Raw genomic sequence first — 20303 nt, 5'->3', positions numbered from 1 at the left:
CCGCCGCAGAGCAATTTGCACTTCATTGAAGGCAATTTGACGGGAGGATGATGGAAATATTCTATAATAAAGCTTACAAGAATCTGCTGAAAAAACGAGCATTCGAAACTTTTGTACGATTTTTTAATTATATTAACAGGCTTTTTACACCCAGCACAGTACAAACACCGTGAAGAACGAAATAAAAGCAATAAAATAGAACGGCGTCTAGTTCTCGCCAAAGGAAACGCTGGGACGCAATCTCCGACTAATATTACATGTAGAATGTACGACGGCAATTTCGAAAATTCGCTAAAACATTGCTTCACGATGGCCTGGCTCGTGCTATACCCAACTTAGGAACACTTATGCTGCTACCGAGGCAACATTATGGAAATAGGTCATCCACGATGCAAATGAAGAAACTCAATGAGCTCTCCTCAGGTGTACGGATCCGGGTCGTAAGTGCGTCGTGACGGTCCCACGATACCGTTGCGAGGAACAGCCATCGTCTGTAAGGAGGTTAAGCGATTTCAGGAGATCGTTTCATAAGGTGCGCTCTACTAAGGACGGATGCTGTTGTCCGATTATTGGGAATTAATGTAAATAGGAGTCTGGCTAGGTCGCTAAGCTCGACTAAGCGACCCACGCAGCAGCTCACCGACCAAACTTACCTAGGTAGAAGGATCCTTGCTAGCATCCTGTGCAAGAAGTGTTCAAACCCTGCTGTTTCGCCTGTCTTTGTTTCTGCCACCGTTCTCCAACCTAACCCCCGCCATTACGAACGAGCGTGCATCGCATGTAGACGTTCTTCGAAGAGTTTAACGTACACGTTGTATCGGCGGAACTTGCTACGGAGGATTGGAAACGACCCTTCCTTAAGGTTTTTTAACCTCGTAGAATCGATTCGAGTAAATTCTGATTGCATTGTTTTCTGTATCATGGGACTGGTAACTGCGAAATTTGGGGCCAAGTCGTGGCGGAGACCCTGTTAAAGCGTTCTGGACGATGGCACGTTTGTGCTTTGTATGTACTACACGAATAAAGCGTTCACCAGACCTTTCTTGGGTAGAATATCGAACTATTGCATTATCTTTGTTCCTAGATTTCTTGAAGACTAACAAAAACTTTGTTTGGCTCAGCTGTATATTTATTGATAAAATTGTTTTAAACTTTGTTTTATTAATGCATTTAGTATAATTTGTCAATAGCGTCGCAAAAAAATGTTCAATTTTCATGTTTGTCTCTTGATTTCGTTTATATCTGACATCTGTAGTGACTCTTTCATTCATAATTTATATTTAGTGATTCATAATTTAAATTTTCATACTCATACTTTAATCATTTAAATTGCTCATATCTGGTTTGGATACGTACAAACGGTTCAAAGAGTGTAGTACGAGGATCAGCATCTCTAGTTATAAAAAATTTCACATTTGTTTTTGGTATTACTGAAAAGCAAAGAACGCAGTTCATCCCAACAAAGCTTGTGCTCATCAAAAACTGCGTGGTCTTGCTCGTCTTATTTCTTCGTTATGCAACTCTGTAGTATGCAACTTTGTTTGATGCCTGATGAAACGTTCAAAGAACGTCAGAGGAGCGTTGTTGCTAAGTGCTGCATGACATAAACGACAGCGGAACGCTTTGTAACGGCGTGACACGTTCCCGTTTGATGTATGAAACGTTTGACAAATCCTGCAACCTACGCATACGCCAGCTATATGCGATAAACCGTTAAATGCCATATTCAATTTCGAAGACGCCTGTATTGCAACGCATTGATGTAACTATAGAATAAGACAGATTTGCCATTAGTCTAAGAATGCTCAGGTTTAAGGAAATGTCAACGTCGTAATCTGTTTTCAAAAACATATTCCGTAAGAAGAATTTAATGTATTTTAATATATACAAGCATTACAGAATGAATTCTGATAAATAAATACTTTATATTATTTAATAAACTAAATATTAAAACTGTCGCGATATATGTACGAGTATTTCGATCTATCTATAGAGACCTTCAAGTTTTTATTGAATAATTAAAAACGTCAGTAGCAGATCTGTGCGCCCTTACCATCTCGAGTAGAGGAGAGATCCCTCTTGAAATTTGCATAGCTGCTTCAACGATGTGAGTTTCGTTGAAATATGGGGTTTTATTATTTTCGAGGCACTTCATTCCGTTAAACGTGTGAGCAGAAAGAGATTCAGAAGTAAGTGGAAGTGAATAGAGGAACTGGGAAAAGTATAGTATGTTTCAATTGCATTTCAATATATCATCGCGCATAATATATCTCTACGTTTTCACTTTGCCATTTAATCGAATAAATTTAATGCTAAGTAACTAACATTACTGTGCGTCTTTGTAACCAATAAGTTTACATCGTTCCAAAGAATATTTAACGTCACCCATACATGAAGTTCTTGTTGCATCAAGTTGTACCAAAATAAATATTTACTCTTACAAATGACGTTTGCTAATAACGTTTTAACTTTTTACATTATTTTCGCCTGTTTCAGAATAATGAGACTGTCCTGACATTCCTGTGTAGGTATAAGGAAGAAAATCAGAAATATCAGTATTTTCCAATATGCCAGATATTGGCTGACCAGTGCAGAAGATACTACTCCCCATGTTAGTACCACTGGCTCAGACGATATAAAGTAGAGACCTGATAAAACGGCAGATTGGCAACGTGTCCTTTATAACACGTGTTCCACATGTCCAGACTATGGTTTCGAACAATGCCTGTCTGTCTATGAACGCATGAAAAAAGGAAGGGGATTTTCCAATAAAAGATACGCCACTCTGTTTATTCCCTAAACGAATTAAATAGTAAAGAAATACTTTACTTATAGCCCCGGTAGTGACTATACATGAAACAAGATATATGCAGACTTTTAGACTTATCACTAGTTGAATAAATTAAATTGTAAATTATGGTGCCTCTTGTGGTTATTATTGTAAAATAAAGTACCTTTTATGAAACTACGTGTACATATTAAATTAAATATTAATACGCTTATATACAACAAAGCCACGCAAAAGTGAACTGTTTGGCGAAGTTTCATCTCTTCTCGAATTCTGATCGTTAGAGACATTCCTCAAAGCGTCAACTAGCCGATATTTACTCGATTTTCAAGGCCAGTTTGCAAATTACTCTCACGTCTTACCCTTCTCGGTCGCTTGGCAAATTTCACCATCCTCTCCACTAATCATCACCGTGCACACCAACAAAGTTTCAAAGAGGAATGAACTATTCATTGCGGTCGACCTTTACGGCGTATACTACCCCCTGGATCCGTTCCATCCTTCTCTTCACCGTACCGTGGAAAGGATCTCACTCAACCATTGTCTGTTTCTTTCTTTATCTCACGTTCATTAATTCCGTCGTTTTTCCTTTCCAGGGTCCTCCTTCCATCTTACTTCTTCCGAACAGAAGGGAAGGATAGAATGGCAGGGTTGGTAACGTGGCTGTTGGTCCTATTACCGCATCCTTCATAACACTAAATAATTCCATTTAATTACTTGCCCTTTGCCCCTTATACCGGCCGCCGAATGGGCACGGGGATATTATTTATCGCGCTTTCCAAGTCGTTCTAAAGTCCAACTTGCATCCTCCAGCCACCAAGCCTGACTCCTTGACTCCTTAGCCTTCGTCTCGCTTAAACCCTTCCACTCTCTCGCCGAGTATTCAGAAACTTTAATGGGTCAAAACCTGTCGCGAGCCATACACTGGCTTCTTTGGTTACAACTACTTTAATCGCGTGATCTATCCTCTTAGTTAATCCTCTGCTTAGACCTCCTTTAGTAAGCTTGAAGAATTTAAGGATCGAGAAGGTATACTTACCTTTATTATTCATATAATTATGCAATAAATACATCAAGAGACCAACAAGATGCGTCGCCCAATTATAAACAGATAGACAGGTAGGACATTATAAAATATTGCATATGTATTCTTTTGTATCGGCTAATATTCGTATTCAATCAATCCATCACAATCTTAAATCATGTTCTCACATGCACAGCATATGCATATATGTATGTTTAAAGAAAATTCTTTCTTATGAATAATTACTTATAAGCTGAATTTGCAGATAGTCGATATGGAAGTATACATAGTCGAACTATGTATATTACGTTGGCGTGTGGCAAGGCATAAGCCGATTACATTCCACTGTGCAACCACAACACATTGAATTAGTAAGACTTTGAAGCAAAGTTTCAGATTCAAAGTATTCCATACAGTATTTCCTATAAAGAGATCAATACAGCATAAAGTTCATTGGAACGGTTTAAACCGACTTCTCCAAACGCCTCCTAAAAGAGCCTTTCCAGCTACTGTTGTTCCTTCTAGTAGCACCGTTCAAATTTATTTCACCATAAACCGTTTGGAAACTCTTACGGTACTTAAAGTTTCAACCCCTTAAACTGGTTACAAGTTTCGCGTGGACAAAATATTTGTACGGGGCGAAAAAATCCATTTCTGCTAGGTTTCTTCCAAGTCTTAACTCGTGCCCCACGGTGTGCTAGTACAAAGCGTACTTTGTGCACCTCGGATGCGACTCCGTGAGTCACGGTTTTTCATAAATATCAGATGACCGTCGAGAGATCTTACGGCACTGCGGTCAGATATTTTTACTGTCCTCTGCTCCTTTTTACTCGCCACAAAGCCAAGAATTGTTCCACGCCTGGAGGGTCAATCCAAATTTCCGTAAGGCTCGATCGTGCTCGGAATGAAAAAAGTACCCTGTACAATTTTCAAAGACCACGAAGACAAGGGACAGGAAACATTTTACGATAGCCAGTACGTTATTGGGAGTTCCTCGCATTACGTATACATTATGTCATCCTGCTTTTACAACTGCACATAGAATCATCTCGCACGGAATCCGACGAATCATGTAGCTCGATGACACTCGTTACTTTTATTTTTCGTTGAGATTGTATTTGATGACTTGGTATTGTATACGGAGTGTGGCCGGATGGATGGTACAACCGAGCAGAGGCTGGTACTACATGTAAAAATAAGACGAAAAAAAGAAATAACATTTTTTCTTCGTACTTGGTAGTTTTACATTTTACTTCAAATGTAATTTTTCCAATGATTCATTGTTTCTGTACACTTTCCGTAAATCGCGTTCCGAATGAAGACTGTAAAAACGTAAATCGCATTGTGTCTCGAGAAGAAAATTAGGGATCGACTTGTCGTTCGATTAACCATTTTCTCTGATTTTCTGGATTGCTATTCTCTTTTTGGTTCAGCGCCCCGTATTGTGGCAATTACTGCCGAGCTGGGAAGCAATGAAGTTAACCAAACAAAAGGCCGTTAAAGCTACCCTCGATATCTGCACCTCTGCTTCCTGTTCTCATTTATTTCGCTCCGGTCTCTCTTTCCACCGTCGTCAGATATTTCGGTTGATTCTTGTTTTGTATCTTTGAAGGGAATGGCATCGGACACTATTGTCTGTAATTGCACCGATTTACTGAAAAGTTTATAAAAAGCTGAGTGAAAAAATCGTTTTTACGCATTCGTTGTTATCATTAATAAAGAAATATACGCTTCTGAACATCTTTACATCAGCCATTAATTCGCATCTTTAACTCTTTGCACTTCGAATTATTTTTCAATTTTGTAGATTTATAAATTTACAAATCCTAAATATTGTTGAACGAATATGAATGTTGTAAAAAAAGCGGAAATAACAATTTTCTATCTTTCAATAAAGGATGGAAACCCTAATCTACAAAAATATTCTGAGAAATACTAATTTCTGAGTAGTGGTAGGGTAGAATCAGAAATACGATATAAAATGTTGAAGAAATTGATGTCTATTGAAGAAAGAAGACAAAATATGAATAAAAAATGTACATGAATTGACTATGTGCTTAAACTCACATAGCATATTTCTTTACAAATGATGCACTCATATGCAAAGTACAATAGAAATAAACAAAAGAGTGTTAGGTAAAATAGAATCAAGTTTAGGTCATTTCAAACAATTTGATATGATTTGTGGGCAATTTAATATGATTATGAACGGCAACTCGACTGGTACGGGTTGCCTAGGGTACGTACGTTACAAACGTGAACTCCATCGACAGAGCACGCTTCGTTGGGAAAGAATCAGCTGTGCTTGGCGAACACAACAAATTGGTTAATCCGTTGGTTTGGAGAAACGAAAGGGATCACAAGGCTTCGAACACACAGCAAGGGGAGTACGGATCGCGTATCAAGTGGACTCGAGACACTCGAGGGTTAAATGGATCAACCCGTATGAATCCCAGCCGCGGGTTAACAGGGGAAGGAGCGACGGTCAAAGCGATGCACGCTTATCTCGCTGGTTATTCAATTATGACAATTTGTTCGAAGAGAGGGCCATACGTTCCATGCATCGGCTCACTTTGTACTGGCGGCGGAGGCCGTTTCGCGATAAATTGAGCTCTCAAAGAGGTCTGCGATTGCTGTATATATGTGAATCGGTGTGGAAAAGGTGAATGGGTTTGCAGTAGTTCCGTCGGCACTGTCGGAGAAAGGACAACGATGGTGTCTCTTATTCTCTTATCCTGCTTTCTTTCTCGCCCTCGCGGCTCCCTTCTGTCCTCTGCGTCTACGTCCCTCGATCTTCCTCGCCCTTTTCTGCAATCCACGCACATACACAGCCGTGTGCTCAATATGCAAACTCGCTGAATACAGCCGTAAAACGCAGGCGGCGTGTATGCCAATATGGCAAGCATGGAAGCCACGCTTTTCTCTCATTCCCTTTACTACGTATCGCCGAATAACGGGCAAATCGGGATATTAACGCTAACGTTCGGCCAAAATATCCAGGGACGTTCTTTCTTGTTGTGCTACACTCCGCGACAATATGCCAGAACAGCCCTGAAATTGTTCTGTTCCTCGATGCTGATAGCGCATAGAAAGATTTTATACGAGCGTCATTCAAACATAAACAGGAATTTTTTTACACCGCTTTAGGGGCGATAGATAAAAATACAAACGGAATGCCTTATTTTTCTACGAAGTTTTCTTTAATAGAATTACGCTTTCTCCATCGGATAGGAGGCTTTCTGATCCTCGCATAGTAAAAGGAAGTTGGCTGTTCCCGCAACTAATTGCGCATGCACTGTTTGACTTGTGAATAGCTTCGAATAAGAGGGGGACGCGTTTTAGGACCGTATACTTAGGGTATAGTCCTACCAAGGAAGTCCAATTCGATGAGAAGGGAGACCGTGGATTCAAAGATAGCGTACATTATCTAAGACGGTAGAGTCTCCTGTCACGGAACTGAGTTTTCAACGATCGGTCTGTCAAGTAAGAGGACTGAGATGTCTCATTTCCCGAAGTGAACCCAATTTCCGCATCGTTCCGATCTAGCGTGAATAAGAGCCGGACGGGATCGAGATTTGCAAATGATTGAATTCAAACTATGGACATCGCGTGGAGATCGGCGGGAAAGAGAGGAGGCTGGGGTCAAGTTTTGCTCTCCCTTTGCGTGACGCGCGGCGTAACGAAGCGAATTCTTTCCTCGTTACTTCCTATATCTCGTTACCCTGTGATGAAACGCGAACATGCCTCGATTCATCGCGATCAAGAATTCTTTCAGCGCTTTCGAACAATAAAATGTGATTAAATACGAATTTTAAATATTACGGAGATCTGGCAGACGCTTAAAGAAGTCGACGCTTTCTTCTTACCCTTCTGTTCTGACTCGTTTGACCGACCTGTCTGAGTTTTCTTTCCGAATAATCTCCGCCCTCGTTGGCAATTTGGCGAGAAACAATTCCCCGGCTTAATAAATTCTGCACGGACCTGAAGATTAATTTTCGTTTGTCTATTCGAGTGGTCTTGCGTTCGAGCCCCTTAAAATTGCGTGAAATTTATGACATTATTTAAATATTATTTTGAGAAGAGTCGCATGAGTCAGCTAATTTTCTTTCATTAAAATGTATGAAACTAATGAAATTTTATAAAAATTTTTGAAATATAAAGAATAGTTTGAAATTATGTCACGAATATATAAATTTAATCGTACTCTAGGATGTTCGCCAAAAAATGTTCCCTTCCTCGTGAGGTACATAGGAAGCTGAAGTTTGGGTGTAATGAGAGACAGGAATGGACAGCAGGGAATCGGTTTGCGTGCTGAAAAACATAATAACAGGAAATTCAGAATTAAGGTGTATTATGTGGTGCAGATACGAAGGTGTCGAGGAGCGGAGGATTTTGTTAAAATTTATCAAGAATTTTATCTGACCTTCTTTTGCGCAACGAAATCGTAACACCGGGTTATCAGATTTCTGCTTCTGTAGTCTTACGAAATTTGAAATATCCGTGTTCCTACTTTTTGATTTACTTAAAATTTATGTGCTACAATTTAAAATTTTTAAATTTTAAATTTTAAATTTTATTTCATGTAGAAATGTTTTAAAATTTCTTTGATAAGTTTTATTTTATGATTGAATGAATAAATATTTATTTACTGCTCTAAACCATTATTTCATGATTAATTTTAACACGGTTAATAAAATTATAAGTATGAATAACTTCTAAACAATTTTTCCAGTTCAATGTATTTTTACAATAAAGTAATAATAAATGCAATTCGGAATATTCAAGAATATAAAATTGCTAGAAGTTCATAATTGTCTAAAATAATGTATGAATCATCGGTGATACAATCTTTGCGGCGATTGTAATCTGTTAAATTTCCTCGATGAATAAAGCTACATTAGGTTAAATGTATACCTGACATCAATCAGCTGAAATTAATAATGAAAATGATACGTATCTCCCATAGAGATTATATGATAAACAAGTGAACTTTTATTGGTGTTCTATACTTAACATGAAACTCACATTAGTAGCCAAGGTAATTCGATTAAGATAAGTCGTCGATAGATCAAGTTACGCAGTACTATTGATTTATGTTACCGCTTAATTAATTCTTTATCAATTCTATATAAAAAATAAACTAGTATAAATCAATGATTCATTCAGTTTGTTACAAAAAGTAATGTAAGTTGTTCTTTTTTATAACAAACTTTAAAGCAAATATGTGATTCATGATGAAAGAAACATTAAGTTTATTAAAATATACATACCGTGATAACGTGGGCGTAAAATAGATATTAAAAGGTATAAATGTAAAGACTTATGTAAAAAGCCAAATATCAAGCGCATAACACTTCGAATGGACACTAAAGTTTTATATCCATTGTAATGAGACTTACACTGAATAAAGAAATAACAGTAGATTACATAAATTAGTCGTAATTAATTACTATAGTAAATACTAGTTATATACGTTTTTGAAACATTTTCGAACTAACTTATGAAATATGCCACTTGACCTTTCACTATAGATTACTATAATCCTCTCGTGACGCTCTATCAGTCTGTGTTCAAGAAACTATACCACTCTATTTAAGAAAACATAGTTGACCTTCATATCACACCTACACGTTCAACGTTATTAGCGCCGGTGTTGGGTGCCCCATGAAATCAATCAGGTCATGTGTACGCATAAAGCACTTTCGATTGACCGCATATTTCTCAATCGAAGGACACATCAAAGGTCGAATAGGAAATTAGAACGATAAAATCTCCGAAGAGAATAAAGTGACGTACGATAAAATCCGCCTTCGCGCGAATGCCATCGGATTCAGGCTCCTATCGCGTTCCTCTGGATGCGATTTTATCCCTCGAGCTCATTTCCCAGCGAGTTTCCTCGCACCCTTTCGAAAAAACGAAATCAATACCGTACTCTATCCGGCGGTCCACTAGATCTTATTGCCCTTGCCAAAAGCCAGGAGTTACGTGAACCAAGCGCGTCGCGGGGGTAGAAGAAAAAGCAACGTGCGTGCAGTTCAGGAGAAACAGGGAAGCAAAGCAAAGGCCTAGACCAGTCCGTTGTGTGGAAGTGTTGGCACACACGTTTGTACAGTAGGTTAGTCGACAATAGGCATTGTGCACCCGCCATAACCAGGAGCCGAACGCGACAGCACCACGCCAGCATTGTCCGAATGTCAGGCAAAGTTCTCTCTCTCTCTCTCTCTCTCTCTCTCTCTCTCTCTCTCTCTCTCTCTCTCTCTCTCCTTTCATCCCTCTCTATTTCTCTCTCCCATACGTAGGCATATATATACGCTCGCTTGTAATATCGTTCCTGCTCTAGTTCTACCCTACCACTTTTTCGTTTTCTTCCACTTTTTCGCGAATGTCCTCCTGTTTCGTTTACTTTGACTTCTTCTTTGAATCCTAGCGATTCTATCCAAAGTTCAAACGCCAGTCACTTTATTCCTACTCCGCTGGCGGAAATATTTGGGAATTATTCTGAAAAGGATTTTCTTTCACAAGTTCGTGTCGAGAGAGTTGTGCCTTTCGACTAACAATTGTTAGGTAGCGGAGAATTGAAGGTTTTTCCAAAAGGGAAACTCGAGTATTTTTCTTTCTCCTATCATAGCATAGGTACCTAATTATGAAATTATGTCGATCCGGATTTCATCTTTCCTTTTCAGTGTGACGGGGGTATCACATCTTGCGCATCCAAAATCATTGTTATTTGAGTAATGTAGATGAAAGAGAGATAGAACGTGTATGACATAATGCTTAGAACAAACAATGCATGTTTGGGACTTTTACTTTTCTAGAGACGCGGTAGCGTCTCGGCGCCAAGTACATGAAAACTTATCTGTCACCGCGTATATATACCTGGCGTTGGAGCTACCACGTATCTTTTACAGGAGAGATGGTCCATTCCAACCTAACCTGAAACTTTATTTATGAATATCCCAACACGCCTGCAATATTTTCTAAATTTAAAAGCATTTTTCTCATGTAAACCGCATATAAGGTTTCTAATAAAATCAAAAACAATAAAATCGGTCCACGTACAACTGAGATATCGTAATATCATGTCATGAATCTGCCAAAAACGGTATTTTTCGTATGATTTTCCCGTCGTTCTTATTCATCGACACCTTGACCTTGCCTGGCCACGCCAAGCATTTGACTTCCAGGCTGCGGAAATCTAGGCAAATCATCTGGCAGCTCATTTCGATTTCACATATTTTTCTACTTTCTTGTAGTTTTTTATGGGGATCTTTTATTTTTCAACGATAACTCCTTGAGTTCTCCACTTTTTCATGTATTTGGCGTAATTTTTTTACTTTTTTGAAGTTTTTCATATATGCCGAAAGTGTGCCGGGAACTGAGGTAAGGGTGACCATGCAGTATCCGGCACTCAAAGTGTTAATTACGAAAAGAGTCGATAACCTTTGAGTACCTCGTGAAGTGACGTGCTTTCATATTAACATTATTTATCACCGACCATTTGATAAGAATACACGTGGCAAATAGAGGTCGAGTGATATTCACAGATAAAGATGATTAATCTGTCGATTGGCTATATAAAGCGTGTCTTAATTTCGGCAAAGCAATCGTAGAGAACGTTCTGAAATCAATCAGTCGAATATTATCAAGCCAAAATGAAAGGTAAGCTCGTTATTACCAAGTGTACAAGTTCTAACTTTCGTGTTACTCAGTGAACGAACATCACCGACGAATATATACGTCGACAATATGTGTAACGACAACGGAAATATTTGTTTCTTCGTGACTAATCTACGGCATAAACAGGACACTTAAAATCATTGCAGTTCTACACATTTTTATGGATATTGTGCGCCTAACTTTGTGCCGTTAAGGTTAAACATTGCATAAAACACTGCATAAAACTCTGTCTTTTACTTTACTGACATGCCTCTAAACAAATATTTTCGTTACGACGGATAGTACGTAAGACATTTAGACAATTTTCGAGGGGAACTAATATATCTTATCGTTGTTTTTCAGCCGCACTTTTTACCTTGACTGTCATTGTCAGCTTGTATGTCGCAAGCGCACAAGTAGTCGTCAAATGTCCAGAAAATCCCGGCGTTGATTATGTCTTAATTCCGCATCCATGTGATTGCACGACCTATTTCGTCTGTATTGGATACGAACCGATCCCCATGCCGTGCCCCAGAGGACTTTACTTCAACAAAGATACACAGAAATGCGATTGGGTGACCAATGTGAAGTGTGTACATGACCCTGGCTGCAGCCCTTCTGCGGCGAAAATTCCGTCACATAACTAATCATCCTAATGTTTAAAATACCATTTCTTCATATCCGCACAATACAAATGTAACGTCCCTGTTTTTGTACACGCATACGTTATCTACGTAACAATTAACCATATAATATCATGTAAATGAATTAAACTTAATTTTTCCTACAGCATGCTTATTTTGTATTTAGTTTACGTTAATTGTTAGTTATTTAAATCCAATTTCTGTCCAGGCTTTCCCATTTCCTTACAGTCATATTTCTGAACTCAACTCTATGAATGATACATGTTTCACATCTTAAACTTTGCATATTTGCACAAATACATCATTAGATTTGAAGTTTTTTTCTTATTATATTCATTTTAGACAAGAACGAATTTCATTTCGTATAAAAGGTTTTTCTATAAGAGCTACCAAATGTTTATATATAATAAACTGCCAAAGAGATAAATAAAGTCTTTACTTCGAAAAATAATTTATATTAAAGGCTGAAACAGTTAGCATTTCATGCTCAAGGCTTGAAGATGTTATTTAGGCACGCAAACAAGAAATTTGAATTTTTGGAAAATTTGAAAGTGTCCTAAGACTTTAACACGAACGTTTACATAAATTTGTATTCCCTTCAGGAATCAAACACGTTCAGGCCTGCCTACCACTAATAATCGGTCTTCTAAGTTGCGAATTCCACGAACAAACGCTATGACACAACCGGAACTCGTTTATTCCCGTGGAAGCCCGAAACTTTACAATTCAATCGCTTCCTCGCCATCTATCAACTTCGTCCTTTCATGAATAACTCGAATCGTTCCTGCGAATAAGTTGACTTGATCCGACATTATCAGCGAGATCGATAGAAACTGGGTGAACGCAAGGGGGAATAGGTAAGATGAAGACGTAAGTAAGCGAAGCTGGAGGACGATGAGGAACAGATGAAAAGGGGCTTACAGGAGGACCGTTCGAAATCTCGAGGGATTGCCCGTGTATCGTGTGCAAAACAGGGGGACGGTGAACTAGGAAATGAACTCGAGAGGAGAGGCCGTTCGAAGGTGGGCAATGGCAAAAAGGAGATGGGGCGAGAGAAAGAGAGATCTCATCAAAACGGCGACACTTAAATTCCCTATTTCGTTTGGCGCTCAATGCAGCTACGAAGTACGGAGTTTGTCGTGTTCGTCGTATACGCCGCCGGTAGCCGACGTTCTCGTCCGTCAGTTAATGTCGTATTCTCGATGTAAAAAGGAGAACGGAGGAAAGCAGCGAGAAGGAAAACGACAGAAAGAACGGCGCGAACGAACGGATCGAGACTTCTTATCGGTACGACTCAGCTACCAGCTGCCAGCTTCGTACACTCGCATCTCGTATGTTCGTTTTCCTTGGAGGACTCATTCTTTCTTCCTCTCTCGGCCCAATCACCCCAATCCTCGCCCTCTTCGTTACTTTTGCCACTTTCGTCGATTTCCCGCATTCCTTTTGCCACTCTTTGCCACTGCTCAATGAAATGTATCCGGTCTTGAAGCGACGGCCGGGAAATGTTAATGGAATCTATTCTGTGTCAAATTGCAAACCGATTGGACGCCCTCGTTGTTATAAGCTGCGGAATAACCGAGCCGTGTCTGTGGAAAATGTGCGACCGGCAAATGCTCTATACGTATACAGCGAGTATTGTCGATTAACGCCACTCCTTTAATTTAATTATTCTTGGTCTCTTGACATTTGTGACCAAGAATTAAAAATTGTGATCACTTTTTTTATGCGTTTTTTGTTTATATTTGAATGTGTCGTGAATGCATAAAATCAAAAGTCTAACACATTACTCAAACTACTAACGATCGTATAAAGAAATTAATTGAAAGTTTCGAGGATTGACATAGTGCCAAAATTAGACTATTTCATAAGTCTGTGTATTTCACCATGTTAACCATTAGCGACAGTGAAAACGAGCTTGAAAACGTATTTTTCGTTTGTAAATATTGATCCCTGGAATGAAAAGGACAATGACTGGCACATATCGATTATTAGTATAATAATGAATCATATATTTCACGAAAATTAACAAAGAATGATTGATGAATTAGAAGGTAATAAATATCAATTACTGCCCGTGCACCGCAACTAAATTGACACACTCTAAATTGACGTAGTGACAACATTTAGAAGTAATTAACATTAATGTATGAGAAGTAATCGAATACTATTTTTATTCAAATAATCTATTGTACTTTTACATGTATTTGTCACAACCATTAGAGGAATTCAAATATTTTTGCAGTATGCGAACATCTTAGAAACTGTTGGTGACGAAACACTTTTCAATGGAATCAGTAGAACGAGTCACTGAAAAGGCATACATCATTTGAAAGCATTCGCCACAAGAAAGTATTTCTATATGATTATCATACCTAGTGCGAGATTTGTTATCTAACCATTCTCCATAAATTCATTTACTAGATTCGCAAGAAAATAATTTTCTTTTGATATATTTAGGACCACTAAAGAGATGTGATATCCTCTAAAAGACATCTTTCGATCTCTAAGTAGTCCTCTTTGAGAAGTGAACCAAATTTAATTTGAATAGTAAATGATAAATAAAACCAGTCTACTATTTATTTCCATTATACAATTACATTTATATTAGTTCTTTTTGAAATATTTAATTCTGTACTTTAAATTCTAATGTCTCTTCAACAAGCAACAGACGCACGATAGAAACTTGAATGATGAAGATGAAAGATGTTTATCTCTCATACCTTATACAAAATTTGTAGTTAATTAAGATGTTTGGGTATTTCTATCTCCTAGTACCCACGAAAGATGGATCACGTTGATTCTTTCATCATTTCTATTTACGAAGGAGGAGGGAAGAATACTTAGAAGAAGAATGCAATGGTTAATGAAGTTCGCAAATCTCAGTAACAACCGTACGTTGAGGTAATTTTGTCGTCTCCTAATTGTAAAATTTTGTTTGCAAGGGAATTCGATCTGGTTTAACGCTAGACATAGCTTCTCCATTAAACGGAACCGCGCTTGCATTCAACGGCACGAAAAATATCTCACAAGCGCTGGGCTCGTTTAATCCGTTTCCGCGGGTCGAAGCTATTACGCATGGTTATTATGTTTAAGTCCTTGCAAGTTCTCGTTTCACCTTTTTTCTTTGTCCGCTGAACAAAGGAAATTCGAAAGGCACGGTTGGGTGGTTAATTTATGCTGTCCGTCTTGCTAGGTGGTACGTTCTGTCAAGCTGCTAGTCGCGGCAGGAGGTGAGACCAAATTAATAGTCAGACATTTTTCTAAGAGAGAAAGCTAAAGGGGGTGTAAGATAAAAAGGAAAGCAGCGAAAGGGAGACGGAAAGAATACCGATTATAAAACGCTCAGATGGCGTGCAAAGAACGTGAAGGCCTCCGTTGCACGAGACATGAAGCAAGCTCAGGCTTGACTTGCCTGTAAATTGCAGTTTTGTTGCGTGTCTCCTTAGACTTGTACATTTATTACATGGCCGGTAATTCTCATACTGTTGGATTATCGTTTTTTAATCACCCTCATAGACCGACACGTCCGTCAACCTGCAGTATTAACCTTTGCAGTAATAACGTATTTTCAGGTAATCAACTTATAATAGTGACTGCGGCAGTGAACGTAGTTTCATGCGACAATGACCGTAATAAATGATTTCTGATGCTCTACATCAAATTAACGATAAACAGACATTTTCTTTGAATCTATAACAATCGAAGCTTTTCGTGAATATTTCAAACAGTCATAAGATTCATTTTCAATTAATCGCGTTTCCTAACTCTAAAAGAAATCACGTCAAGTTGAAAACGGCAAAACACTGTACACGTCTTTCAAATTTATCCAGATCGAGTCAAATGTGGCTGAGTAATCGCCGGCACAATTCTTAGAATTGCGATTACTCATAAAAGGCGCGCGAAGTGTTACATGAGCGGATCTGAGTAATCTGAAAATAATGCGTAACTCATCTGAACGACAAATTAACAAAACCTTTGTATCGACGTACAAAACAGGAAAAGTAAACGAGCCTACGCTGCAGTTGCAGATCCTTCTCACCGAGGAAATGAAATTATCACCGTAGACAGACACAACCTGCATACGTACGCGTATGACGTAACGAAGGCCGAGCACAGGTGGTCACCTGATATTGGTTTTGCTTCTAAATTTTGTGGACACCCCTTATAGATGCAGACGTACCAGACTCGCCACGAAGGGCAATTACCCCACTAAATATTCACAAGTTCATTACGAGCGTAGCTGGACGCGCGTACCCCTCTTTCTCTTCCCTGTGCTTCTTCTCGTCCCTTTCGCTCTTTCCGCGCTTCTCTTCTTCCATCTCGGCTACCACGATGCAAGCAAACCTGCTCCTCGTATACCCAGATTTCAGCCTTTGGTAGTTCGTGTGCCACTACACGCATAGAACTTGCGGGATTCCATTGCGTGCTTTCTCTACAGGAGCTCATTGTTCGTGGAGCCTTAATACCTCAATAATCAAGTGCAGGTGTACAAACGTATGATACCGAAGATTACTTGTGCTTAACGCGTGATATGCAAGCAGTAAAAGGACAAGCGAACGTTGTCCTTCTTTTTTCGTAGAAATCTAAATTTTACAAATTTTTTAGTGATCATACTGTTGGCGCGCGAGAACAATGAAGATTCAATTTTCGGAAAGCGTCGTGATTTGGTAGATGCATTATTTTGACTCGTAGTAAGCAAGTTGAAAATATTGTAGCTGTGGTACAAACTGAAGATATACTTGTATCTCCAGAGGAAAATGTTTGGTTCAGAGTGGGGCATACTATGACAGACAAAAAAAATGTCATCAAATTATCAAGAGAAGATTAGGATTTTCGGCAGCCACGCCTCACCTTTATATTACGTTACGTGTCTCACCCTGTATCCTTTTTCGATCGCAAACTGTCGGTGCAAACTTGGAAACAAAGCGAACCGTAGCTTTCATTGCGCAAGTCTGTCGTGGCGCAGGGTTCTCAAGAAAAAGCTCATAAAAATTTAATAGAATGCGCGGCCTGAATGCGACGGTAGTCTTTTTACGGCTTATAAATGCTTCGTTTGGCTGAAAACACTTTTCTCGCATCGGAGGTCGTGGGGTAAGCTTGAATTCAGCACCAGACAGTCTAGAAACAGTTTCAGCAATGGCACTTCTAGCAGACGAATTGAGTAACACGAGTTTTAATTACTCGCCGTTAGATTACTCTCTGCTAGTTACCTGACATGATGGGCTACTTAAATAACTGTTTCTATGAAATATCTACGTACTTCACAGAACTATATTTCCTCCCTAGCGATTCGTGGAAAAGGAATATAATTATGCTTCTAGCGTAATCATAACATGTAAACGATTTTCGTATGAAACTATCCAGTAACTAATTAATAAAATTTCTATTCTGCTACGAAAAAGTTTTGCTGGTAATCAGGGCTTTACAATATGTTTTCTGTATCATATAAACAATGTGTCATATAAACAATTTGTGCTGGAACACCTTCTGTCGTCATCGTGTATCGTCTCTCGGCCGGTTATAAACCACTCTATCCAAGCTCTAACGATTCGAGAACGAATGGCACACTCTCCATACACATTGTTCAAACAATCGTGAATGTTTTTAGCCGTGCAATTTTCAACAGCGAGGAAACGAATCACGGCACGTTCCTCACAAGAACCGGACGCACATGTCAACGATAATTCCAATTTAGATCAACCCAACGCGAGCACTATCGAATTGAACAAAACAAAACTGGGTATGCAAACTTAAAAAATTCCATTGAACACAATGAGCGGTCGGTCGTTATCGTAGGTCTACCAGAAGCGGCGTTATAGGGGCGTGGCTATTACTTTTGAAATGTACCTCGTATAATGAAAAATTACCGGAGTTAAAAACAAATTTAATCTGGATTTAACCATATCGCTGATAAGAAACGAATATCCGTCAAGGTAATGATTATGTTTTATTCGCAATTATATTTCTTAACGTACAACCGGACTTGAGACACGATAGGATTTCAATCGCCGTTTAAAACATTTCACAGCTTTTGAAATTTGTATTCGAACAACGCAGTAAGTAAACAGAACAAATACGATCAAGTTAGTAAACAGCAAAGATACAATCATAGCATATTATCAATTAATAATTCGTATTTATTGAGTTTTCGAAGTTTCAGTAATGAAGTATCTACTTTTTTTTATCAACTACAAAATTTTAGAATACGTACTATATATATTACTAACGCATAGCTTCGTTGTTTTTAAATAAGTAATTGTAGCTTCAATTTTGACGTTTCTAGAATTATGTAAATTATAAATATTTCAGTTAAGATTGAATTGCCTTATGACAGATGTAATTGTCATGTTTTATAAAAATAATGTGTTATTTACAGGTAATAGATTAGTCTAATTACTTATAGGTGTCTGTCAACAAAATTTCAACAAGATGAATGAAAAAAGCATTTGGATTGCACAAGAAACATTTTTAAACAGTCAAGATCAAAATGCAAGAGGTAAAAAGTTGATCCAGTACATTGCCAGTTTATCAGCAACTCTTGGGGCTTTGGCATCTGGTATGGTATTAGCATGGTCTTCTTCTGCTGGTTCTGATGGAGCATCTATACAGGAACTGTATGGCTTTCCAATTTCTGCTGAAGAATTTTCATGGATTGGATCATCACCTGCAATTGGATCCGTCGTGATAAGTATTCCCATTGGAATTCTTACCGACGTGATTGGAAGAAAGTATTCGATGCTCTTGATGGTGGTACCCTTTACTGTAGGCTGGCTGCTCATCATTTTTGCTAATTCCGTCCCCATGTTTTATATTGGAAGATTTATGACAGGTATTAGTGTCGGAACTTTTTGTGCAGTTGCACCGCTCTACACAGCCGAAATAGCTGAAAATAGCATTCGTGGACGCCTTGGAAGTTGCTTTCAGTTACTTCTTTCCATAGGCATTTTATTATCGTATGTTTTCGGAACCCTTGTTAATATACGTGATCTGTCTATTATATCTGCTATCGTGCCACTAGTTTTTTTCGGAGTTTTTATGTTCATGCCGGAAACACCAATTTATTACTTGAAGAAAGGTAACAAAGAGTGCGCCAGAAAAAGTTTAATCAGGTTACGAGGCGAACAGTATAATATAGATAATGAATTACAACGTCAGAAAGAGGCATTGAAGGAAACTAAAAATAAAACTGCTTCTTTTCTGACTTCAATTAAATCCAAAGCAACCATAAAAGGGTTTGTAATCGCTTATGGTCTTATGTTTTTCCAACAGTTTAGCGGCATAAATACTGTTATATTTTATGCTAGTGATATCGTTACATCAGCTGGTATTTCTATTACACCTGGAAACTTTAGTATCTTGGTAGGTTTAGTAGGGTTCCTAGGTGTTCTCGTAAGTACTTTGATTGTAGACCATTTAGGTAGAAGATTATTGCTATTAGCATCTATAACATGTTTGTTCTTAACATCTTTCGCACTTGGAGTTTACTTTTACCTTAACGATAATACAGAGGATACGAGCTCAATTGAATGGTTACCTGTAGCTTCTATATGCATATTTCTTGCCATGTTTTCCTTGGGTTTTGGTCCTATCCCATGGATAATGACGGGTGAAATTTTTGGACCAGAAGTAAAAGGTGTAGCTGCAAGTAGTACCAGTCTTATAAATTGGACACTGGCTTTCATTATGACGAAATTTTATACTAATTTAAAAGAAGCAATTCATAAGAGTGGTACATTTTGGTTATTTTCTGCTACTAGCGCTATTGGAATGCTCTTTGTATACTTCCTAGTTCCTGAAACAAAAGGCAAATCTCTAGAGGAAATTCAAAGGGAACTTAACGATTCGTGATTATTTTTATTAAATTAAAATATTGTTTATCTATAAGATTAATTTTAAGTTTAAATTTAATTTGAATTGTATATTTTTATTCGTTAATAGAATTTCAATCAAAACAATTGTTTCAAATACCATTATTTCGATTTACACGGTATTCCAAGAAAACGACCTTCCGCGTAAATCGTGGAATAAGTGCACTCACGAATAATATTGGAATGCAATATTATTAATAACATCCGCGTCACACTATTGTTTTGATTAAGTACAAGTTTTATTTCGTTACGTTAAACTCAATGTTGTATTCTTTGCTTATTCCGAATCAGAATCTAGAGAATGAGGGTTTTCGTTGCTAGAA

At 38.3% G+C, this 20303-nt stretch overlaps 1 protein-coding gene across 1 annotated transcript; it reads left to right on the top strand.

Annotated features, from left to right (window-relative positions):
- Positions 1–18046: 18046 nt before the first annotated feature.
- LOC128884906 (facilitated trehalose transporter Tret1-like) lies at positions 18047–19960 on the top strand. The gene has a single exon (XM_054138585.1). The coding sequence runs from the start codon at positions 18542–18544 to the stop codon at positions 19958–19960; it is 1419 nt and encodes a 472-aa protein (XP_053994560.1). The 5' UTR covers positions 18047–18541.
- The last annotated feature ends 343 nt before the right edge of the window (positions 19961–20303 follow it).

This window comes from Hylaeus volcanicus, chromosome 1 (genome assembly GCF_026283585.1).
Source record: "Hylaeus volcanicus isolate JK05 chromosome 1, UHH_iyHylVolc1.0_haploid, whole genome shotgun sequence".
Lineage (NCBI taxonomy): Eukaryota > Metazoa > Arthropoda > Insecta > Hymenoptera > Colletidae > Hylaeus > Hylaeus volcanicus.
The sequence above is the reverse complement of the archived record's forward strand: the minus strand, read 5'-3'. Positions and strand labels throughout refer to the sequence as shown.